Source organism: Typopeltis vanoorti, chromosome 14 (genome assembly GCF_054136105.1).
Source record: "Typopeltis vanoorti isolate ZY-2024b chromosome 14, IOZ_Tvanoo_1.0, whole genome shotgun sequence".
In the NCBI taxonomy this organism is placed as follows: Eukaryota; Metazoa; Arthropoda; class Arachnida; order Uropygi; family Thelyphonidae; genus Typopeltis; species Typopeltis vanoorti.
The window spans coordinates 51,192,992-51,220,003 of NC_143562.1; the positions used below are offsets into that span (position 1 = coordinate 51,192,992).

Here is a 27,012-nt window from a genome sequence, read left to right on the forward strand (position 1 = left end):
CTAGCAGATGGTCGTATATCTGTTTTCATGGGTGGGGCTTTATTTACAATCTTTTAAACCAAAGTAAGAACAAATCTTATATGTTCATTAGAATTTTTAAGTATTTTGTTTTGAACGAGCTGTCATTTTGCAGTTATCAAGAATGATATAAATAAAAATTTATGTTCGTGGAAGCTTTATAAAAAGGATTATTCAAGAGCACGTAAGCATTTAATTCTGGACAGAAATTTATTCGTCTACTTTTCTTTCTCTAATTTCATTCAGCATCATGGATTGTATCACGAATCCAGTCGAAAAAGAAATGGACCCTCGTATATACAGAGGGTACTTGTCCACACACGGCGCCCAAGAAATTAGTGTCAGTTATAAAGCTGGTTACACCGGCTGCGACCCATTGAGTACCATTAAGACATACAAGAGGACCTCCACTGTCGCCCTGAAATCAAACGTATAAAGTTAGAAGTTGGTCTTCACCAATACATTCAGGCATTTATTTATTAAAATAACGAACCTTAAATTTATTACTACTCTATTTTTATAAAATTGATCCTTCATAAAACTTACCAAGAAAATTTTAATCGTTTTCGCTTGGTGATCTTGTGAACAAATGCTCTCCATGTCACTCACCTCTTGTCCTTTCTTTCAGCAACTGTAAGTTTAAGTTGGTCTTTTATGTTGTCCATCCAAACTCTTTTGTGAGCTTCTTCTTCTCATTCCTTCAATCTTCCCCAACATAACTGTATTTTCAAAAGAATCATCAGCTCGCATAAAATGCCAAAAGTACATCAACTTCTGATTAGCGATCATCGCCTCCAAGCAGATTCTGTCTTTATTCTCTCTAAAACTTTCTTATTAGTCCTTTTTCCTGTCCGTGTGGGATTTCTTAATAGTCTTCTCCACACCCATAATTTAAATTAAACAATTCGCTTTCCGTCTTTCTTTCCAATAATCTAGCTTTCACATCCATGCATCACTACTGGAAATACCATTGCTTTGACAATTCTAACTTTGGTGGCCTTACTCACATCTCTATCTTTCACGATTTTTGTCAGGTTTAGCATTGCTTTAAAAATCTCATCATAATCCACAGACTTTTCTGATCGACGCAGTCAAGCGCTTTCTTCTAATCAATAAAACAGATGAATACTTCCTTTTGAAATTCTCTTGTTCTTTCCATAATCCATCTCAAGTTTGCTATTTGGTCTCTAGTTCTTCTATCTCTCCTAAAGGCTGCCTGTTCTTGTGGCATTTCTCTGTTCACAATATGGTACAGTACATCAACAGCATTAGCAGTCTACAAATGAAGATTCCACTTAGGAGGGATTGTTTAAAATACAGCAGACATGACTACTAATAAAACTGACAGATGACGTTTTTCTCGACCAATAATTTTGGTAAAAGAAACTATATAACATTTTAATTAAATGGATTGATATAACTCCACCTTAAGTGAACTACAAACGTTAATTATAAAATATATTTTTTGATTTCCTTTGCTTTTATCAGTATCTTCTACTTCTTCCTTGTTTCAACTTCCTTAAACCCCATGGTGTGCGGGTCACAAATATTAACGCCTTTGAGTCCTTTGAACAGATATACTGATGACGCAGCGAGTCAAATTCTTAGCGTTTCAGTGGTTAGCACCAACCAGAAGACGAGACAGGGGTTTTTGCTTGGAAAATAGAATTCAGAAATCAGTAGATATGATTGGTTATTGTGTCAAATAATCCAACGGAACGTTGTCATTTTTCATGAATTGCTGTTTTTATTTTCTGAGTTTGATTTGTTTCACGTGCATGAAGTGTGAACTGAAATGTTTGGGACATCGATATAGACAAGATTTTATATATAAGCAGTGTCCTTGGTTCGATTCCCGTCGGAGACGTGAGAAGCTGAATGATCTTCCTCAGCCGTAGCCAAGTTATCTCGGTCTTGGGCGTGGACAGCAGGGTTTTTCCCCAGTTTATTCTGGGATGTTTCATCCCGCAAATAGGAAAAGCTGACCCGCGAACCCATAGGATACAGCCATATGACATAGCACAGGAAGGAAGGCAACGGGAAACCACCTTGCTCAAAGTCACTTCCTTAGTATGGTAGTATAGCTGCCCCCTACCATCAGTAAGGATGAAAGGAAATCATTCCATTCCATAAATACTTTATAACTTTTGCCCATACTTACAATGGAAATACTGTTGACGAGCTAATGAATGTCTTGTTTTCTGTAAGAGCTTTCGCGGATTGTGTGATTATAGTCGAAGGAGGTTGGAACTTGTGTATACTTCATCTTCCCAAGTGATTACTTTTTTCGATTTTGTATATTATACGGCTGTATATAAAAATCGTATCAAAATTCTCCGTGTCTCACTCTAGTATTTGCCAATGATAATCTAACCTCACCAAGAAACGTAAACCCTTTGTGCTTCTCACATAAACGACGCGCATGAAGCATAGCTATTGTTCATTTGATTTTTATGCTTTCCATATTTAAATGATATCCAATAATAAATTGAAATATTCAAAGTTATCCTACAATTAATTGCATTGAGCTAATTAAGATGAGCGCTGATGAGCTATGCACTCTTAAATTTTTCATACAGCACCACCTAAGTGCGCACGCTACGCCACTGATAATTAGAATAGTAATATATTTCCATAACGCTAATATGTAAATTAATAATGCCATGGTTATCGTACTGCCTATGATAAATATATAATTTGCAGAGCAACACAAAATGTTATTATCATACTGAATTAGAAACTCACACGAAACGAAATAGAGATTATCTCTAACTTGGCTCATTTTCGCTGATTCCATCTAAAATTATCTAACCACGTTTCATAAAATATAACAACCTTTAATGAGAAAATAATCACCATGTACAATAATTTCAATAATTCCAACTACAGAATGAATCAAAGTCAAGCAGCTTGTAGATTGGAATTAATTATGCAAATATTATTAGAGAAACAAAATAAAAGAGTTAGGAAACAAACACAACACACCAAACCTTGGAGACTAAGGAAATTCTAAGGAAAACATATACATTGATTGACATGTGGGGTCAATCAATGTATATGACTGACACCACATGTGGTGTCAATAAGGAAAAAATCAATAAGGTGAAAAGGAAAAAACTAAGAACCTGGAGTATGTATACAAACGAACTAAGATATGCATAGCAAGCGCTTGGTATATGTCCCATAAAAGATTCTGACTATTCAAAATGCTTAGAAATAGAAGATGTAGTACATTAAAAGGAATCATAGATGACAAATGTGATATACGTCATGGAACAAAGATATTCTGGATGTGTGGAGTAATTACTTTGAAATATAGTTAAGTGAGAGAAGTAATAACACAACAGTGAGCGAAAATATTAAGGAGTGCCTATTGCCTCCTGCCTAAATGGCATCCATGCCTTCTGGACTCTATCCAAAGCTGTCCGTCGTCACTAATGTGCAACACTACTCCAACCAATATTACACACAGATGGGACTATTGCTTCATCACCCATAGAAAAGCCAATCGCCTGGCTTCCTACTTCTCCTCCACTTCTTGCATAGCTGATCATGGTATATCTCTCACAAGCATTCCTAAGACTCTATACTCAATGCCGCGTTCGACCTTTCACTGGAAAGAAATCAGAAAACGTTTGCTCAAACTGGATACCAAAAACTCTGAAACAAAGGCACATATCTTTAGATCAATTGTAAGGATGCCCCGATGGCATCCTTACAATTGATCCAAAGGTATGTGCCTCAGAGTTCACTTCCACTTTATGCCGCCTGTTTACTTTCGTATTTTACCGCTATCTTTCCTATGGTTTGGAAACTAGCCCATATAGAACCTTTTCCTGTAAAGTTTGACAAATATTTAGCTTCAAATTACCGTCCAATTTCATTCACCTCGATTCTCTCAAAAGTTGTGAAAAGAATCCCCAACAGCTAACTCCTACTCCACTTTGAAGACTTGACTTTCATCTAATAAACCATCGAGTGTATGGATTAATTCCTGTCCATCAAAAGGGATCTATTAATCTACTAACCCATCTCTGGACAAACGCCATGTAAAGGCTTGGGGAAACTCAGATGTTTGCTCTTGGTATCTCGAAGAAGCTTTTCACTGAGTTTGGCACAAAGGTGTATTAAGAAATCCCCCATTATTCGATTTGTCCGTGTACTTCTGAAATTCGGTTGCCAGCTTTCTGCCCGGATGCTCACTTCGAATGATGGTGGATGGCTCCTTATCTTCTGCCTACTCAACTAATGATGGGTAATAACAGGGCTCTGTTACTTCGCTTAAACTTTTCCTTCCAAAATTAAACGATCCACACTCGCTGACTGCTGATCGGGTACACAGTTTCGCTGATGACGACCCATTGCTTTCCTCCTTTTCAATTAACAAAATCTGCAAAGCACAAATTAAAAAAACCTCAAAACTCTCATCATTTCTGTCTTAAATTCTAATGTTTGAAACATTATTGAATTTCATGAATTTGAAACATTAAACTATTGCCGCCTCTGAATCCAAAACGCTAGGCATTCTCGTTCGCTCGAGATGTTAATTTAAGCCCAAACAAATACTTACAATATACATATCACTAATCTGCCCAGGTGAGATGTACTACCTACACACCCTCTCTGAAACGCTGCTGAAGAGTTTCTGAGGATGAGGTGAGATTGATCATTGTTTAATGTGACTCGTTTATGCCTTAATCTTTCAGGATTCATTTGAAGAGTACTTGTAAATGATTTATGCCTGTTGATAATAATATTAATAATAAAAATAAAATACTTACATAAATTTCTTATATATAATAAAAATAATAAATCTCCTTACATGGCACGGTCCGTACTTATTCTCATTCTTAACGCAGATCATCTGACTTTCTTCAAAATTTACATTAAACAAACTTCTAACATCCCTGCACGTTGCAGAAGGCTGAATAGTCATAGACGTTTGTTTCAATGCATTCTCCGAGCCACTGCCTGGAATAAGCAATTATGGGATTAATCTCTGTGAAAGAGAATAGTCATGAATGAATGAATAAATAAATAACGAAGTTGTACAGCGAAATCTGTTTCATTTCTAATGAAATCTGTTTCATTTAAAATGTTCTACAAAATTACAAGAATACAAATCTTACAAATTATTCCTGATGAATTTGTTTAACCACGCTACCGGCCAAGACGTCTATAGACGTCAAGTTTATCATGGATGCGAAGTGCATATTAAAATTTTAATACCATTGTTATTACATTGAAATATGTGATGGATACGAAGCGTATGCATATCCGTATTTGATCCATAATGGCTGCTGAGGTGGTTAAAATGCTAAAATAAACCACGTAACCAGTGCAAACCACAATCGTTTGACCAGAAATTACTTTGGTGCATTTCAGTTTAGTATTTCCAGCAAAATCAACAGTTTTTATAATATTCAAAAAAGACAAATTAAACGAGCGACCTCTAGTTTCTCCCCATCCTGTAGCATAGCATTTGGTGCCAGGTAGAAATCCATCGGAAGTTGGAAGACAAACAGGCTTCACGTACGAATTGAATTTTATCGGAGCACTTAACTTAATTAATGCAATATCATTGATAATTTTATTCGGATCGTCCTCAGGAGTCTGAAATTAAAGAAAAATTAATCCATAACATAATAGTCGCACAGAACTGACAAAAATGATATATATACACTTGAAAAAAAAATCGACCTTGCTTTTTAATTATTAATATAATCCATTGAATTTTTCAATAATTATGTGTTTAATTTATTTAATTATTCAACAATAATGAGTTCTAGGTGCTCCTGTGTAGTTGTCATAGTAATCATTGATGTATGACGGCAAAAAATAACCAATCACTGACAGGTCTCTAGCTTTGGACTAAACGAACTTTTTTGTTATGGGCTAGTTGATGAATTTCGATCTATACTGTACATAAATAGGATTTTCCAATAGAAAACTTGCATTTTAACCGCAAATTAGCATTCACAATAGAAAACTAGTAGGATTTTTGACTATACGTAGACAATTCACTTTTTTGTTTATTTTTGAAAGAGTTAATGAGTTTTTAGTTATGTATCCTGCAGAAGAAAAGGTTGCTCGGAAAGGATGATTAGAGTTGGTAGGTTAACAAGATGCATAATGAAAATCATTTAGAAAAAAAATATTTCATAATTATTTTTGTAAATGTATTTCGTGTTACTGAAAACATGTTAATATGTGAAGTGTTCGTTTTACAGTATGTAATCATCAAACTTCATGTCGATAACGCAATAGGTCTGAACAGTTTGCTGAGCAGTTGTACCTACGACGTGGTTCTTCAAAGTACAGCCTACACATAAATATATGTAGAAACATTTAGTTGCTCAGTTTCAACACCAGAGGTAAACGATTTTTGAGTATACTACGATTCAAAAATGTTAGTGGGCGTTTAGGGAAGTTAGTTAGAGTTAGAATAAGAAAATGAATCTTTTTTCAGAAGCACAACATGGATTTGTAATGGAATGAATGCTTTAAATTTCATATGGCTAAGGATTTATTTTTAAAATCAGGCAGTGATAAACCGACGAAACAGGTTTAAACTGTAATATTTCAAACATTTTACAGATATATTTGATAATATTTCGCACGATAACTCAAAATTTCAAATGTGGTGAATATTGGGATTGATAATAGATTATCTAAATGGATAGGAATTGACTAAATAATGAAGGTTACTGCGTCGCATATGAAAGGAGTGACTATGGGATGACACAGTGTTTTGTAATGGGGCCAAAATTATTTATCATACATATTGTTAAGAGAGCATCTAATAAGGGAGGCCACGTTCATTTCATCGAAGATGGAGAAGACGCTGGAAGAATTGTGGAAAATAACCTTGAGGTAGTGTCTGTTCAGGATGATTTGAAGATGACAACAATGTGGATAGATCGTTGAAAATTCTGCTCAACGTCGTCCAGTGGAAGGGGTTGCACTGGAGCGAGAATATTCAATTCAATGGACTATGTTTATGGTAGGGGATTGAAATTGAAGGGATACATTGTAAAGTTACCGAAGACGATATAGAGGGTTGCTAAAATTATGAAGAGGGCATTGCATATTCGTTACAAAGAGGTTTTTAACCATATAAGAAGATTATTTGACTGCATTTGGATCAGTATCAGCAGTTTTAGATCGTCTCGGTTTCAGGAAAGAATAAATATTGCAAGGGCTCAAAGATAACTAAGATGACTTCAGAACTGTGTAACCGTTGACTGTAAGAACAGAATACAGGGACCGTAGGTTGCAGAATGTTTCAAATGAGTGGAAGATAAAAAGAACAGAAGGACATTAAAGAAATACAAACTGGTGGTGGGGGATAGAAAAAGAATATATTAAGGATCAGTTTTCAATACTTAGGAGAAATAACAGTAGGTTATTCATGGAAACTATATAATATTTCGGTCAATAATGGAGCAAAGAGCAGATTCTTTTCTCATGGCGAATGAGAAGCAATATGGTGTCAGATAAAACAGGTGAATGCAACGTGAGTGAATAAGTTTATGGAAACAAATGTATCATGAAAACTGAATGATAAAGTAGGTCGTTGCCCAAAGTTATTTCTGTTATTTTATGAAAGAAATGTAAACAAATGGATGCTATATAAATTATATCTGTGAGGACATCTCACATTTATCCCCGAATTCTATGGATGTCTGGATGAAAAACAACAATAACAACCACTTAGAAATCCACCCTGAAATCGCACAGTTTCACACAATAATATATTGTTAACGTAAATAACAAGTGGCCACAGATGTCACCATTCCGCTTTCCCCGGATGTTAATTAAAATGATTTATAGTATTACGGCAGTTATATATCATTGAATAAGGATGGAGATTTGCAAAATTAGAGCTAAATGGCCTCTCCTACCCCATTTGGGAAATTAGAAGCGTTAGTGTAATAATAATAACAATAATAAACAGTAATTCTCGTGTGGCCCTGTGGAAAAGTGATTCGCATTCATATCCCTAGGCGTCCGAAGAAAGCCATTATCAGTTCTAATTCACCCGCCGATTAGAGGAACTTTCATTAACTCTTTCTGTGAGCGTTTCCTATTAGTATATCTCTTTCACACCGATATTTTTTTCTGCCAGAAAGTAAGATATTTCTAGTAAGCTCAGGAAAGTCGATCACAGAACACACATTATTGTAGATAAATAATATAATGTGTTAGGGTTAGCGATACCTTGAGATGGAGGTATTTGTTTGTCTCTCTTCATCAAATGCCGTTTATAATTAGTGATAAACTAGTTTGTTTAATTTTATAATAAGAATGATAAAAAAAACCGTTGAGGAAAATCGAAAGGTTACTGAAAAATTATCATCTTGTATTTCTATAACCGTAAGAAAAAAATTGCGAGTTAACACAAGAACAGTTAGAATCTGATTAATGCGTAAATGGGCTAAAGTTTTATTTCCCAAAGTAAGCAATCCAGGCCGTTTTAGACCTATCAAAATTAGATGGATACCACAAACCTATTACTCACAGCATAGGAAGAGAAATCCTAACCCTTTGTCTTCTGTTTGTTGCAAGATTTATTTTCTAGTAATCAGATAAAAAATTCCGGATGATTCATGTTTACCACGTTGTTTTATCAATGAGTGCTGGCATTAATAAGAACACTCTTCCACCTTCAAGTAGATTTTATTGATTGCCTTGAACAGTGTCGAAGTACACAATTATAAAATACAAGCATTTTTATCAGCGAATGCATATAGATTATATAGATGACCTCTTATGATCATCACTCTATATAATTAGAATGCACCGCTAATTACAAATTATAATAAAATGCTTTAAAATTATTACTGGATTCATAATTCTCTGTGGATAGGTTTATTGTACTATACAGACAGATCACTAAAAATGACCGTTGAAGGTATCATTCCAGTCTCAGAGTAGAGGTTTTTTCCCAGGCATTTCATCAGTTAATTCTTGAGCAAACGATCATTTTCCTACTCAAGTAGAGTGTTTGTTTTTTGTAAAAAAAACTTCTGGTTTATATTGAGAAAAATAGAAGAAAATTCATGCTGTTGCCGGCTGCATGTGTTAGAATTTATCATCAGACACCAGAAGCCTACCATGCTCTTTCTCTCTTCGCCAATCACTTCGAAATCAGTATAACCATATGCTAATCTATCGTTTATACTTGGTCGCAAGTACAGGTTCCCAACTTGATATTAAAAGCTCATTTGGATTAATATTGCTTCCTCTACTCTCATCAGAGAATAAAAATGCTTGAAGTGATTTGAATTATTTTCATTACTCTATTCTATTCTGATGATAGCAATATTGATTGGTAATAGTAATTAGCTGTAGAACACTACTAGTATTATTATGTCTCTTATTCCAGGGAATCCAAGAACAAATTGAAAGATCACTCTACATTACAACCCGCACTGTTTGCGCTGCTTATTTCTACATGCAACGCCATCTACTGCCCCATTCAGAGTACATTTGTCTATTAATTGAGAGCTTCACTGAGTGATTGCCATGTATGAGAAAAGGAAAAAACTAGTTTCCGAGAGACCTTGCTTATGTCGTATGAGATCAGATAACGCAACTTGAATTGGAAAAATCTGTATAAAAACTATTCGGATTGTAACCAGAATCAATCTCTTTTTTTTCTAACAGAACAGTAGAAGGAGCAGTGTCCACTCGTTTTTTAACAGCGCTGCGAAATGATTTATTTCATTTTTAACAGCATTACTGTATTTTGTTCAGATGACCGAGCATGAGTCCCTACTTCACATAGAGGTGGGAAATTTTATCTCCCTGAAACTGGAGTTTTTTCTTCAACAACCAGGAAAAGCAGCTAGTAGGATGTGCAATTTACACTTAGTATTGTACATGTAGACATGTGACTAACATAATATCCCTAAATTGGTTACGAAAGACAATCTTGGTAGGTCCTCGAAGAACCGTACATCAAGCAGATCATTATTTCGTATTGTTATATATTATTATTAAAATAACAATGGTAATAAATAACAGATTATATTACTCTCCATATTACGTATAGTCAGTTAATTATATAGTTTTAAGAACAACGCTTTTACCTTTGGCATGTGGTAATCCTGATGTACTTGCACAAACTCCATATATCGAACTTGTTCCGAATCCTCATCGATAAATTTGTCATGGTTTCCTAAAATCACCTTTAAATCTTCTAAGTTTGGTTCACCTCTATATAAAACAACGAAAGAAATCTCAACATTATTCAGCAATCTTTCCACAAACTAAGACAAGTCATTAGTAATACTTGATAAGATATGATTTGATATTACATGAAGTAAAGAAATGTTTTTTAAAAAAAATTGTAATTTTCGAGAAATACATGTTGAATTGTTGAATACCTTCGCATGGGAGGGGGGCAAGAAGTTCTGGACCTCTTGGTTCTAATGTGACTACTCCTCACAAACTCGGGGTAAGGACTCGTAAGTTTGGCTAAAACTGTCTCTCTTACCAGAATCGTCCATATCAGGTCCTCTACAAGTCACTGAATCCTCACGGAAGAGTCTATGTCTTGCAAAGAACGACTGAGCTAGACTGGAAAGTCGATAAATATCCCTGATGAAAAGCATTAGTGATTATCTGTGTTTATTACAAGCTAAACTCTAGTTCAGGTGGAACAGTTATAAAGAAAGTTATCTTGAGCAATATGACAATAAAGGTCACTCGAACAAGTTACTGTGATGCAGAAAGCAAGAAGAAAATACAGTGTTGTATTTCTCAACATTGGTTGTCATGGAAAGAAACAGATTTAAAATGGGTAGGAAATTGAGATTTTTTTTTTCGATTCCGGCCTGGTTGGCAGAGTGGTTACGCGCTCTCCTGCCAAAAGGCTGCGGTTCGAATCCCGTCGTGGGCATGGATGCTTGTGATTGTCTGTGAAAACAGTGGTGGTGATCGGCGATAGATGGCGTTGGTGTAGTTGAAGGTAGTTGCGGTTGGTGGAGACGGAGAGTTGTAGAGTAGGTGCCCTCCCTCGATGAGTCTTTGGACTCCCTGGAAGTGTCTAATAATAATAATAATAATAATAATAATGAAAACACGTATACATTTTGAAGTATCCTTTATTAATAAGATATAAACCCACCTTGGGCTGTGAGAATACCATGAATTCGACGTGGAATAGATTGATACAGAAGATAACTGGACCATTCTTCCTGCAAAATATGTGCCAACTGATGTTGCCAGCAGAAAATGTGATGTGATCGAATTTTTGAGAACCCATTTGGGACAACGTTTTATCTGTTTCTATACCTTCTCATAATCTTCGATCCTGTGGCTCGTGAAACACCGATGATTTCTTCCGTTTTGGATACGGAAGCTTCTGCAAGCCACACACGAATGCTAGTATCTTTTTTAGAGATCAGTAAGGTCCGACATTTTCCACACTAACTACACAACAGCTAATTCAACATCGACTATGACACTGCTATGTAATAGCCAATATCATACTCCACCGTCTTATATACCTCACATCGCGGATGATGTTGTCTGTGATTTGCATAGGCCGCAATGCATATATCCTTTTTTTTATCGGTGTTTCCATTATTTTGATAACCTCCTCTATATTCTGAAGAAGAAGAAGAAAAAAGAAGAAATGGAACAACTATAATTTTAGTATGATATGGAGCAATACCAATTAGTCAACTCTTTACATGTTTGTAATAAAATAATAGTGGTTAAAAGCGTTAGTGTGAGCCAGTAATCTATATATCGACCTGTGAATCAAAAGATGAGGAATCAGGTAGAGTACAGGAAACAACAGACGCTTTGAAGGTGCCTTTTTAAGGCAGTAATGAAGTAAAATAAAACAAAATGTGAAATGAGTTTGGACTAGCACAAGAAACATTAGATGTGAAAATTCACGGAGTATGCAAACAATGAACTAATCATGATTAACAACATTTTCAGATATATTTTGGAGACTGAGTGGGCAGTTCAATCTCTGTCAACAGCCAGAGATAGCTGGCCCAAGGCTATCAGTAATTATGAGCGACAACCGAGGAAGAGACTGGCAAATAAGTGCTGCCATCTCTTGGTACCCAATCTTAATAGGATATCTTATTTTTTGAAATAGTGTGAGTTCTATGGTCGATTTTCTTGAGATTGCAGAACAAAAAACAGGCATTTCCGGAAGAAAAAAACCGTTAGCTTGTGCCATTGATGGACTAAATAGGGAACAGGTCGAAAAAAGATTTAGAAAACATTCCTTCAATCGGTGACTAGAATTGAAATTAAGTCCATCTTCAAGAGGCTTAGTGCAGAGAATGTAAACGTCACATAAAACTTTTGGATATGAAAACAAAGAAAAAATAAACAAACAGAGAAAATTGATGGAAATGTGCGGTCGGGAATGACAAAACAAACCCCCAAACTGTGGAGATAAGCGTGTACAGCGTTTGAAGAAAACCTCGAACACGTTGAATAATAAAATGATATCTTTGAGAGAGAGAGAAAGAGAGAGATGAACAAAGTGAAAGAAAAGCCGACACCATAATAAACGTAAAGAGAAACTTATAAGATTAAGGGACAGAACTGCATCACAGTACAGAAAACTGAAGAAATACTGAATTAACGAAAGATGCTGATAATTGAAAACTATGAAATAAAAAACAGACATTACAAAGAGATTAGTAAAGGAAATGCTGTTTTTGGTGGAAAAAGCAAAAGTAACTTGATTACAGACCAAAATGATACGATCATTACAAATTTGAAAGATATAAAACAGAGATAGAGGCAGTATTTCTAGAATCTAGGCAACTGCCGTGTGTTACATAATGAAATAGCCAAAATAAATGATTCAAGAGAAGATTAGATATCTAAGAGAAGAACTTGAAAATGCATTTTGCTAACTAAACATTGGAAAAGCACCAGGTAAAGATGGTATAGAAACAGAACTGATAAAAAAGCATGCAATATGATTAAATCGAAGTTCATTTAATTGATTTAAGAAGGTTAGAGGAAACTAGAAAAAGAAACTTCAACCAAAGCGTAATAAACCGCATACCGAAGAAGTTGATGATATACATTGTAAACAGTATTACACATTTAATCACTTGTCGCGTGCTTCAAAAATTCTTCTTAAAATAGCACAAAACAGAATAAAGAATAAAATAAAGGTTAATCTAATTGAACGCTATTTTGAGGGGAAACAAAATCTGGAAAAAGGGAAGTAATATTTTGTCTAAGAGAGAGAGACGCATATATTCATTTTGTAGTTTTGAATAAGGCTCTGAACGAGTAGATTGAGAAAAGCGTTTGTAGTTATGGAAAGAGCCAACATGGACAGGAGAAAATGAAGAGTGGATATAACTTTGAAATTAGAACAAACAGCTAGATTTGAAAGAGATGAAAACTCTAGAACTTCTAAATTAAAAGAGCGGAGCTAAGCAAAAATGCGCCCTGAAAGCTATAAATGAAAAAAAGTGGTATCTAATATATATTCATAAATGGTTATATGAGAGTGGTTTGAGAAGTTCTCGGTCTAACAATGAAAAAACGAATTTATAATTTCAAAAGTATTTTTATTTTTCAACATAATCTCCCTTAAGACTAATACATTTATTCCGGAGATGTTATAGCGCCATTATCCCGTCCCTGTAGTGGTTTTCAGTAAGATCTGCAAAATACTCCTCTACAGCTGTAATCACCTCTTCATTGGAAGAAAACGCTGACTAGCGAGGAAGAGTTTTAGTTTCGGGAAGAGACAGAAGTCAGAGGAAGCCAAATCTGGGGAATATGGTGGATGTTCCAACAATTTATAGTGCAGATCAGTTAATATTGCCATTGCCAACTATTTTGTGGGTAGGTGCATTGTCCTGATGAAAGATGAATTTTTCCCTTATGCAAATAGGGTCTTTTCTCATGAATTTTTTCGTCTAGTCTAGTTAAAAGATCGGAATAATATTCCTCGGTTTTTGTTTTACCCTTTTCAAGATAATTAATAAACAAAATGTCTTTTCCATCCAAAACACCGATGCCATGACATTTCCTAATGATGGAACCGACTTTGTCTTTTTTGGCGCTGAATAAAACAACCGGATTCTGTCCACTGTTTTGACTGCTGTTTGGATTCTGGTGTGTAATGTTGAATCTAATTCTCATCCATGGTAATAAATCGAAGCACAAAATCGGTTTTATTCTTGTTAAAACGCTCCAAGCACTGTTCACAGATTTTCATGCGAGTGCGTTTTTGATCAACTGTGAGGAAGCGCAAAGTTTTTCATTTGCAATTCTTCATGCAAAATACATCCTACACGTTCTTTTGAAATGCCTATCGTCTCAGCAATTTCACGCACTTTGACTCGCCAATCATCTAATACCATATCATGCACTTTATCTATGTGTTTCTGGTGTTGTTAGACTTTTTGGACTTTCTTCACTTTGATCATCTTCAAGGCTGCTACAGTCGCTTTGAAACACGGCTGCCCATTTCGTAATTGTCAAAAACGAAAGAGAAGCGTGCCCATACACTTTTATGAACTTCGAATCAATTGTTTTTTTGGCGTTAACCCTTCTTTTACAAAGGGTTTTATAACTGCACGATACTCAATTTTATCCATTTCAAGGGATGCAGACAACACTTTTGCTTCAGACAGCTGTATGAAACAAACTCCTTGATAGAATGCCTTCCAATTTCACACAGGTGCTTAGAGCAGATGCACCAGCTGAAAAAAAACTTTCTTGCCGATAGTGTTCCATCTCTACTCGAGGCCGAAAACTTCTTAGACCACTCGCACAGTACTTTACTTCGATCAGATTTGCAGATGACATTGCAATGTTCGCCGATTCGGTAACAGAAATGCGAAATGTTTTGGTGGCTAATGGAGAGAATATTTAAAACATATATTACTACCACCGGTCATTGCTAAAATGTCATTGAACAGTGCAGTAATTCTTACTAGTATGATATATTATCTCAAAAGAAAGATTGGAACTACACAGATCATTCTTTCTCATGGGGTTTGGAGAAAAGGATAATGCCTTTAATTGCGCACACACACACACACACACACACACACACACACACACACACACACACACACACACACACACGCGCGCACGCACGCACGCACGCACACACACAATTTATCCAGTGACGAAAGTATGTGGATTAATTAGTCCTCGATATATTAAGGATTTAATAAATCACCAATATGTAAGATTTAAGATATGATTAATGTATAAGAATGGAACCCCGTCCCTTGTTATGTTTTAGAGTTTAGAATTTCATTCATTTTTTTTAAAGCCACATTTCATTCATTTCTATTTTTTTTTTTTTTTGGATTTTTGCCAATAATTAGCGTAATTTGAAATTATTGTACTTCATTTGCATTTGTAAGAACAAAACTCACATTTTGCATTTTAATGTAGTTATGTTTGTTATTTTCTTTATTCAAGGGATCAGGGATCATCATATTTTCTTTTAAAAATAATTGGTTCAGAATCGGATCCGATAATATTTTTATAACCCAAAAAGTACAGAAAATGAAGTCATCTGGACTCGTGTATGATATTCAAAAGATTATCAAGTTCCGATAGAAAACAATATATTAATATAACTTACTCGAGACAATGAGCGGCTGTAAGGATCCATCTGCTATTAATAATGATTCCTCCACAAAAATGTCCTTCTGGCTCAGTGATTGTGCTTTGTAAAGAAGCTTGCCAGGGCCAGCTACCAGGAACAGCTTCATCACCCCCAACTATACGATCGTGATCGTCTATTAGTGGCGGTATATCAGGAATTCCACAGCTCAGGAAATCGGAAGGCACTAAATAAGTAAATGCATTTCCTTAACCTTGAGATCTACAGAGAAAAGTGGTTATTTTGCTATTTTCTTAATTGCACAATACGTCCTACTGAACTCAAGAACTTACTACAGTGTTCTTCATCCGTTCCATCGCCACACTCGTCAATTCCGTTGCATATCACTTGATTACTGACGCACTTCCGGTTCTTACACTCTAATTCATCACTGTTACAAAGAGCTGAAAGAATAAAAATTAAAAATAAATGAATTGTTTTACAGAAGTATTTTCATTCCATCAAAACTGGATAACCGACTCAACGTACTACTTACTCTTCTTAGTCGTTGCTTTAACCTGAATATGAAATCCTCTTTCATGGCCGATGAGATCCGTTATGAAGAAAATCCCCAGCTCATTGTACGGAAATATTATATCCCGAGGTTTGTTTCTTCCGCAGAATCGCTTTAATACGTTAAAAGGTTCGATAACAATCATCAGGACATCTGCCTCACAGCTTGAACTCTCTTCTAATTCAAAATCGACAAAATCGATTTCAATTCCCTGGTATGGAAAAGCAACATTAATATTTGAAAGATTGCAGTTTATTCTTTTACCTGCTAATCTAAATTAAAAAAAAGCAAAATAAAGCTATTAAAAATATTAAAAAAAACTTACTATATTTATTTCATTTTGTGAAAAAAGGCGTAGTCAATTCATAAAAAAATAATAAAAACAACTACGGATGGCATTTTATAATTCTGTTGCATTACTTATACATTGAAATTTGTCTTCTTAGACAACTTCATTTCTAGCCGCATAACCACGAAATGAAATCAAATTTATCCGGCATTGTTCTTGATATCACGACACTGGATGAATTTATCTTAAATTAACTTTAAATAAAACGTTAATTAAAGCGATTTTTAAGAAATTCATACAAAGAAACATAAACAAATTTACTGCAGTCACTATTCGGTACATAAAAAATTGTAAAATTTGCACTAAAAAGTGGCAAATATTTATTTTAAACCTGTTTTTTGCTACAAACTATTGAATTAAATAACTCATCGCTAAATACAAGATAACCTTCAAACTTTAGGACTGATTGTCATGTGACAGGAAAACTGTTAGTACACTGTTCCTCCACTAGTTGCAGGATACACATGTGATATCTAAATTAAACTTAAACTAAAGATTTCAAATAAAGAGAATTTTAATATAAGTAGAGCAGTTACCACTGAACACAACAAGTGAGAGATGGTGAGTTCGATGTGGACAGACATGTTTTATTTACTGTGCTAGAAAACAGCGCTTTTAGGCTGTAGTGCACAACTTACGAGGCATTCGTGAATCTTGCATTGCACTGGCTCTAACCCTGCCTGAATTCCTACTGCCCCCCTCCTCTACACGAAATGTGTACGATGGCCACGTAGGCCCCACCCGACACGAATACCAGTGGTAGATGTATGGTTTTTAGGAAGGTAGGTAATTTCGAGCCGAACTAAGTTAGTTTCACTGTTTCTTCCACACAACACTACAACATTTATTGCTTTCTCTCTCAATCACTGCTAGTAGACCACCTTAGTCTATAGGATTTTCTGCTGGCAGGTCCCTAGACCTGCAGGATTTTATCAGCCGTAAATCCTGCAGATCTAGACCGTAGGAAAATTCGCCGTAAACATTTTCTCCATAAACTTTTACACCGTAAGACATTTTGCATTAATTTTTGTAAATTATCAATGGATGATAAAGGGTATTATAAAATCATTAAAAAGGCAATTCTTTATTAAGATGAATGTCAGTGATACATACCATAATGAAATCATTTACAAATTATGCAAATTAAAAGAGATACAGCGTAAAGAATTCACTTTTGTTGGATCGTCGATTCAAGAAATCCATCAGTAACATCGCTCATTGGAAGAAATGCTAATGCTGTGAAGCATTTAATTTTCGTGTTGAATTCAGCATCTGTTTGATAGCATAACTTCAAACGAATGGCAACAATTATGCAATAAAGATTTTGTGTCATATGAAATGAACAACCTGTTATAGTTGATGATGTAAATATGTTATAAAAAGCATTTATAATTGCTTTCTCCATTAATGTTTCGGGATCTAATGATGAGCGTAAGCCCTTTAAGGCACTGGATAATCTGTTGTAAGTTAATTCTGATTGGCTAGGAAACAAAGTAAAAAGCCCTGATAGAATCCTTAGGGAGGGATGGGGGGCTCATGCCAGTCTCAAGTCTGGATAAAGGAACATACCGGCTCGGACGTCTCACGGATCAACAACGTCTGCGATACCAATCGATTGATCGGGGTTGGATTGAAAAGTGGCATATCGAAGCGAAACAAAAACTGAAACTAATAGTACTATTATCAGTAGGAACATGGAATGTACGAACATTTTGGATATCAGGAAAACTAGAATTACTTCCCGAGGAAATGAAGTGATATCGGTGTGATATACTAGGACTGGAGGAGTTGCGATGGACATCAGCAGGAAAGATAAATAGATGCGAAGTCATATGGTCATGGCATGACACCAAGCATGAAGCAGGAATTAGTTTCTTTCTTAACAATAAAAATCTACAAAGGCACTGTTAGGTTACAAACCAGTCAATGTACGAATCGTTGCAGCACGATTCCGAGCAAAACCATTTAATGTGTCAATAGTCCACATATGTGCACCCACATCTGACTGCACAGAAGAAGATATTGATTTATCTACAAAGATCTGACTATTTTATATGGACCTTATTGGTCCGGGAGATGTCCGAACTAGCGACGGGCGATGTAACTGTTGATCGTATAGGCATTAGATAACAATCGTGTTTTTTTCTTTACAGTCAGAGTATCGACACTCGTATGACCGACCCTCCTCCTTCATACAGGCTTGGAACTGTCTTTAGACCCCCCCCCCTAAAGATTCCATGGAAGCTATTTGCTTTGCTTCCTGGCAAATCAGAATTAACATACAACAGATTATTCAGTTCCATAAAGGGCTTACGTTCATCATTAGATTCCGAAACATTAATGCTTTCTCGAAACATTGAGAAAGCAATTATAAATGTTTTTTATAACATATTTACATCAACAACTATAACTGGCTGTTCATTTCATATGGTACAAAATCTTTATCGCAAAATTGTTGCTATTGGTTTGAAGTTACGCTATCAAATAGATGCTGAATTCAACATGAAAATTAAATGCTTCACAGCATTAGCATTTCTTCCAATGAGCGACGTTATTGATGAATTTGTTGAATTGACGAACCGCAGCAAAAAGTTAATCTCTTTTAATTTGCACAATTCTAAATGATTTCATTAAGATCAGTGATACATTATGGCATGTATCACTGACCTTAATGCTTCGCCTTTTTAATTTTCTTTTTTAATGATTTTATAATACCCTTTATCATCCATTTATATTTTACAAAAATTAATTCAGAATGTCTTAATGCGAATTTTCATAGAACCGATGTCCCTCACCGAGCTAACTATAGAGGAGGTATGTATTCAACACCCGAATAATAGACTTCCGAAACAAACAAACAATCCTCCGCCTCTATCAGCTCACGAACACCTCCACCTTTGGCTTCACAGACAGAAAATTATAAATGCAAATAAACAAAATGTGACAAAAGTACCACAGCGCAGTTTCAGGCCTCTAAGAGAACAAACTACCAACGGCAGGCAACGACTTATGCGGGCGCGTCCCGTGCCAAAATGACAACGAACGAACGAGAATAAGAATCAATCAGAAGCGTAGTCAAACCTGACAACTGTCATTATTGCCTCCCTGGCAAATATGCTACAGGATTTCAGCAGGTTGTCCAATCCTTCACCTGCTAAAAGAAGATTCCTATATGAAACATAATCAATCCTCTCAGCACTTATTGATGAACAGGAATAAAATAACTCTTGACTCCCTACAGACTGTGGGGTGGAATGCCAATGGCCTCAAACACAAGATTATGGAGCTCCAAGAGTTCACTCAGAGCCTTCAGCCATGCGTTGTTTTGATAAGTGAAACGTCCCTGAGGCCATCGGACAGCCCAAAAATTAGGAGATATCACCTTTACAGAACTGACAGAGGTGGTGGCACGGCCATCTTCATTAATAATTATATCTAACACCATACAGTAAACAACCCCCAACCACTAACCTCGAGGTTACTGACCTGGAGGTTCTTACTAGCTCGGCTAGCAGACTGAAAATTTACGCTGCATACAACCCACCGCAATAAACACTACTGCACACGGATCTGGATGCTATCCTAGATGTTGGCGAGCCCGTCATTATTGCTGGGGACTTAAACTCCAAACACCCGGTATGGAATTGTAGAACCATAAATAACAACGGACGCATCCTCGCCAACTACACAGGACTCAACTGCGCTATCATCGCATACCCCACTGAACCGACTCATCATAGCCCGAATGGCACTGTTGAGAGCTTAGATATATGCAAAATGTTAAATTTCAATATAATTTAACACCATTAAATGAGCTTTCATCACACCATGATCAAGTGCTATTACAGCTGGGAACGCATCACAACCTGTTTTCCCCACACACACACACACTCATTCATATTTTGGGAAAAATTAGCAAAACACTCCCAGAATTCATTGGCCCTGTTCCTCCTATAAAGTCAAAGCAAGAAATTGAAACACCAGTCCAAAATTTTACTCAGGAAATTAATGCAGCCATAACGGCAGTTACCTCCTCTACAACTCGCTCCACACCCACTCGGTCACCGGAGGATATTATGAACCTGATCAGAGATAAAACATAAAGACAGAAAAAGATTTCACAATACTCGCGCTCCTCAAGACAAAACAATCCTTAGCAGATTAAATTAAGCTGTGAGAGATGCCCTCTATGCCCGCAGGGATCGGTGTTGGAAGATAAATTGGCTTCCTTCTCACCTGAGGATCACTCTATTTGGGGACTCTTGAGGAATCTCAGAAACAAAAACAAATCTCTTCCCCCTCTACAATCGGACCTGGGCCTTGTGCACACGGATGCAGAGAAGGCAGAAACCATTGCAAAAAATTTAGAAGAGCAGTGCAGGCCTGCTTAAGAAAACTTAAACTTTAACCACTTGTACAAAAGTTAGTACATGACATGACTCATGTCAGACATGTACTAAAACTTCCTGATGCCTGTACTAATCAAATCGTCCCTACTTCACCAGCAGAAATCTACGAGATCATTAAGGACATCAACAACAAAAAAAGCTCCTGGTCCAGATGGCAACTCCAATAAAATCATTAAACTACTACCCCCCGCAGATTCATTGTGCATCTTACCAACATAATCAATGCTATCATTAGATTCCGATATTTCTCTTTCCGATGGAAACTGCTTATATAACTCCCATTCATAAACCAAGTGAAGACTCACATCTACCACAAAATTAACATCCCATTAGCCTGATTTCAACCCTGGGAAAGTTTGCAGAAAGGGTCATCCTCACCAGTCGCCAAGCCATAGTAAATAAGCTGGATATTCTTCCAAATGAACAATTTGGATTCCGTCAACGTCACAGCACCACTCAACAGATCCATGGACTAACTGAATATATTACCATAGGCTACAACTGGTATCAATTAACCGGAGCTGTCTTTCTGGACATGATCAAGGCATTCGATAAGGTGTGGCATTTTGGTTCTGCTCCACGAGCTCATCGCCTTTCACATCACGCTACAGATGATACAGTTGATCCAGTCATACCTCAGCAACAGATTTATGCAGGTCAACAAGATAAACAGAACAATATCTACCAAGCGCCGCATTCCGACTAGAGTTCCGCAAGGACCCTTACAGGCTCTCTGTTATCGATATTTATAGCAGATATTTCGCAAAATCCAATGTCATCTATCTTGGCCCTCTACGCTGATGACACAGCGATACTAACCAGATCTCTTCGTCCACACCTAGTCACCAAAAACCTCAAGAAAACCTTCAATTATTAGAAAATAGTTCTCCAATTGAAGATTACAAGTAAACCCCTTGAAGAGCATAGCCGCGATCTTCTCCAGAAGAGCGGTATCTCCTACAGGGGACATCTTCCTATTTAACACCAAACTTCCTTGGAAAACAGAAGTCAGGTACCTTGGTGAACTTCTAGACAGACTAACCTTCGACCATCACATTAAGGCCTCTTGTGCAAAGGCATCAAACACATCGCCCAACTCTATCCTCTAATTAACAGAAATAGTAAATTATACACCAGAATCAAACTTCTCCTCTACAAACTGATCATTCGTCCTATAATCAAATGTACTTCCCCAGCATGGAGCCATACCGCCGATACTAATATTCTCAAATTGCAGCGAGTTCAAAACAACTTCATCGGGACACCGATATCCCTTATATTTACTCTTTGCTGCAAGAGACTGAAGGAAAAACGTCTTAAAAATCTCTACACATCCCAAGCTACTGGTGCAACAAGCTGTTGACTATGATGAGGCTGATCTCTACAAACACATAAGACCTAAAACCATCCTAGTTTCAACAAATGATCTATAATCCTTGTTCTCTCAGGGCGAGCATATTGCTTGTAAACGTTTTCCTTCACTGTCTCCATTCCAGATAGTGGGGAATATGAAAAGCATCTTGCTTCACTCTTGGAGTCAGTAATGTTAAAGTTAAAGTTAAACACAACACCTGACTTCGCTCTTTGATTACGTTCTGAGTGGAGTGGTTTACGTAATCAACAACGGGGCGTAAGTATTGCATTTGTAAAGGTTTAGTATCTCATAAATAAAAATACGGCATGGTTTAAAATAAACTGGTTTTAATTTGTTGATGATTTCTTTGAACGATAAGTGACGTAATTTCAATAATTTATGAACTACTGTGCGATTAAAAAAGTCAGAGGTTTGAATGATAAACGGGTACAAAACACTCTCCTAATCTAAATGAATATGGGTGCATCAGTAATCTGCATAAAATTTGAATGTCATCATACGATTTACTCCAGCTCAACAACTTAAATATATCTCATCATCCTTTTTCCCTCTTTTACCTGACGGTGTCCAGGGTTTATTGATCATCTGACCTTGACCGTTCTCAAGATAAGGTAGTCAGCCCTATGCTTCGGTGTATCCTATGTCCTGTAATGTTGATTTCTCAAGGCTGGTTTGCCTGCTTTGAGGGAGGAAAAACCCCGGATTAACTGGGGAAAAAGTCTACTGTCACGCCCAAGTCCGATTAACTTAGATATGACTGAGAAAGATCCTTAAGCTCCTCACGTCAACGACGAGAATCGAACCTAGGACACTCCTTCCCCAGGCATATGGTTGCGAAGCGCATAGTCACTCGGCTAACCTCGAGGACACTTAAATATATTTATTTATTTATTTATTTATACATGATAACAGGATATTCATGTATAAATATACAAAAAAAACATATCCTGCATAGATTGCGGGATATGTTCTTTTTTGTATGAATAGTGGGTTTATGTCATTTCTGCAAAAGATAAGGAAGGGTAGGAAATATTATATTTGAATATATAATATATTGTATTATTCACTATGTTATTTGAACATATGAGCACTTCATGGTCTATTTTTAGAAAAACAGCAATTTACAAATACTGCAAGATCAATTATAGAAATCACGCAGGAGTCAAATACTCACGTAGCCAACCGGAGCGTGCAATTCAAATCCACACATAAGATTAGCCGGATAAGTCTTGTTTTCAGTGTAGCCGACACTAAAGAGGTTAGCAGGGATCTCATCTGATAAATTTACGACTTCCTGTTCTTCGCAGGGATCTGTGTCTCCTAAAATATGGAGGGCGAAAATATTCATTCACTTCATATATGTGAAATATCATCCAACAAATTGTGAAAAATAACGAAATATAATCTTAAATTTCGTCACTCGTGAAATAAATGAAAATGCCATGATCTCATTTTAGAGAGCTAATGAAGGATGGATAAATAAAAATAAGAAAACTTAATAATAATAATAAACAAACATATCGCAATTTGCAGATGTAACTGATTGCCAATGAGATTAAATAGCGTTAATAATAAACTTTTATTATGAGGATAACACTTGTTAAATAATATTCGGTTCTATATAATTGATAATATGCGTTATTATTATTAAGAGAGACCTCCGGGGAGTAAGGGATTCGTCGAGGGAGGCTACATACTACACGCACCAGCTATCATACTTATTATTGAATTCATTCACACTGCTTGCATTCACAACATCCAATGGCAATCCATTCCAATCACGGACCACTCTCTGAGAATAAAATCAAGTCCTCACCCCCTTCTTAGCGGTATTCATTCTCAGCTTCCAAGGACGCCCTCTTGTCCTTTCCTCACCCTCCATAAATTGAAAAATTTCATCAAATCAAATCCTGTATGATCTTTCAGAAGTTTGTAAGTCCTAATCATATCATCCCTCTTTCTCCTGTTTGCTAGTGTCTGCAGTCTACAAATTCTCAATCTATCTTCGTAATTAATCAGTATTCCACGATCCTGATATAATTTTAACGCTCTCTTTTGTACTCTCTCCAAGATATCATTAGAGCTGTGCGCGTACAAGTGCCTATACGATAGCATTGTGAGCTGAAAGTGAAATTTTCTGTCAACTACGGAAAATAACCACAGATTGCGGGTATCATTATAAAAGTATATTTTATTATCGGGGGACTGGTTCGAGGTTCATTGTGGTTGGTTGGCGAATTTGATGCTCCTGTGAAATTGGCTATTTTTGTATGATTTTATTGTGTTTTCCATTACGAAATTAGTGTTTTGTAGTATACTATTTATCCAAATTATCGTGTGTGTGTGTGTGTGTGTGTGTGTGTGTGTGTGTGTGTGTGTGTGTGTGTGTGTGTGTGTGTGTGTGTGTGTGTGTGTGTGTGTGTGTGTGTGTGTGTGTGTGTGTGTGTGTGTGTGTGTGTGTGTGTGTGTGTGTGTGTGTGTGTGTGTGTGTGTGTGTGTGTGTGTGTGTGTGTGTGTGTGTGTGTGTGTGTGTGTGTGTGTGTGTGTGTGTGTGTGTGTGTGTGTGTGTGTGTGTGTGTGTGTGTGTGTGTGTGAATTTCTCAACCTACAGTTGTACTGGAAATGAGACCTATCAAACATCAGCCTACCTAATAATAACTAACCGGTATCATCCTCAGATAAGCTTAATAATTAAGCTTCGAGGGTGAAAGCTGAGAAATTACATCTCAACCAAGTTCAACAAAAAAAAAGAAAAGAAATATACATATATACACAGCGTGTGTGTGTGTGTGCATATATATATATATATATATATATATACAGTATATATATATGCACACACACACAAAAAAAAAATCTGTATGAATTTTTGTTACAAAAAAAGAAACAGAACTAAACCTGTTGTAAATATGTAATTACAATATATAATCATAATTTTAATAATAAAAATGATCGACTTTAAAAAATATGTAAACAATGTAAGTATCACATGTAATGAAATGTGCGTAATGTATGTATCATATGTAAGTATCACGTGTAATTTAAATATGTAATCACAATATGTAATCGTACGTTTAATGCAAAAAAATAATATTATTGTATGTATGTATGTAATTTAGGAGATAAATGATATATCTGAGATATCTGAGAGAAACCTCTAACTGGATTCAAGTCGTCTGATATAATTAGAAGTACGCCCCCTCCTCTCCGGTCCTCTCTATCCTTCCTCAAAATACTGTACTCTTGAAACTCGATACCAGTTAATAGGTCTGATTCTGATAGTCAGGTCTCACTAATGCCTACAAACCCGGGTCCAAACATATTGACCAAGGCAACAAACTCTACCAGTTTGTTTCTGATACTCCTAGAATTTGTGTACAGACATAATAAACTACCTGCATGTTGTTTTGTATACTCTTGTCTGTAGTCTGCATGACACAGTTGGACATCTTGCATATCTCTATTGTTGTCTAGTGCGATTTACATGTAGACATCTTTGCACTCGTTTGATAGGTCCAAACCGGGCGAACACAAAGTCTAAATCATTTTGTCCTCATCAACATTTCTCTTCATTAACACAAGTATATAATATGGTCGCTTTTACACTCACATTTTCACCATTTCCCCCCTTTACAATTTAGTTTCCCTGACTCGATGTTAGGTCTCATACCAGTTATGATCGTCCCTCTTATACAAATTTAGTCATCCATCAAACTAATTTGATGGATGACTAATCGAATCATTTGCCATCATAACTCTTCTTCTTAATTCATTTTTATCATATCGAGGTATAATACTGACGATTTTCACTTTCTCTCACCTCTTCACTCTCACCTCTTCCAACAACCCTTTTATGTCCTCTCATACTGAACTTATTGCTAGTTAAATTGGTATTACCTGCTACATCTACTATTTAGTTTACCTTTCTTTTCTGTTTCTGAATTTCTTCCTTTATATTCTTAATTTTCTTTTCCTCTCTATGTTCATTTATGCCTCTCGAAATTTTGTAATTCTCGCGTCGTCTCTCCGATGATCTGCATTAATTTTGCTATTTTGAAGGTTAATTCATTTTCATTAACCTCCTCCATATCTCCAATAACCTCGTTAGCTGGGCTAGCATTCTTGTCCAATAATAAGCAATAATAAAATTTATAACTATTAAGTAATGATACGAAGTTTTAAATTTAAAGTTTGAATTTCAAAATTAAAAGTTCATGTTGCCATCTGATCAGACAAATAACTTAGCGTCAGAGCGATGCGTTATTCCCTGATGTACTTGATCATTGTAGAAGATATAAACGTAATTCTGCAAACAGATCTTATTACATTGAATATTTATATAAAAAATGCAACAATAGCATTCGTTACATTGGTTTTTTTACTGTGTACGAAGCGAAATAAAGAAATGAAATAATAAATGCAAACCTAAAAATATATAACATACCATACACGAGAGATAGCCAAGTCAAAACAATGGCCACTATGCATTGCACAGTCTTCATCCTTCATATATTTCGGCCAAATATGATATTGTGATGTTTTATCTGGGCACCTATATAGTTTTGGAAATGTAGATAGATAATTTGTTAAAGTCTCATCTTATCTGCTGAACAACGAAACATGGCAATTTCCCAAGGGAAATTCTTCGTAGAGTGGTTTGAAGTGCCACCTGCAGTGATATAAACATATTTTAATTGTAACCTAATTCTCATT

At 36.1% G+C, this 27,012-nt stretch overlaps 1 protein-coding gene across 1 annotated transcript; it reads right to left on the bottom strand.

The window, feature by feature from the left end:
• Window positions 1-209: 209 nt before the first annotated feature.
• LOC150099465 (chymotrypsinogen A-like) lies at window positions 210-26,802 on the bottom strand. The gene is made up of 9 exons (XM_090404235.1): window positions 26,744-26,802; window positions 23,474-23,619; window positions 16,149-16,377; window positions 15,946-16,056; window positions 15,632-15,839; window positions 10,113-10,239; window positions 5,469-5,631; window positions 4,841-4,989; window positions 210-436 (listed from the first exon to the last, which is right to left on the bottom strand). Exons 1-9 carry the CDS (start codon window positions 26,799-26,801, stop codon window positions 257-259), a joined length of 1,371 nt encoding a protein of 456 aa, XP_090260361.1. The 5' UTR covers window position 26,802; the 3' UTR covers window positions 210-256.
• Between the last annotated feature and the right edge of the window lie 210 nt (window positions 26,803-27,012).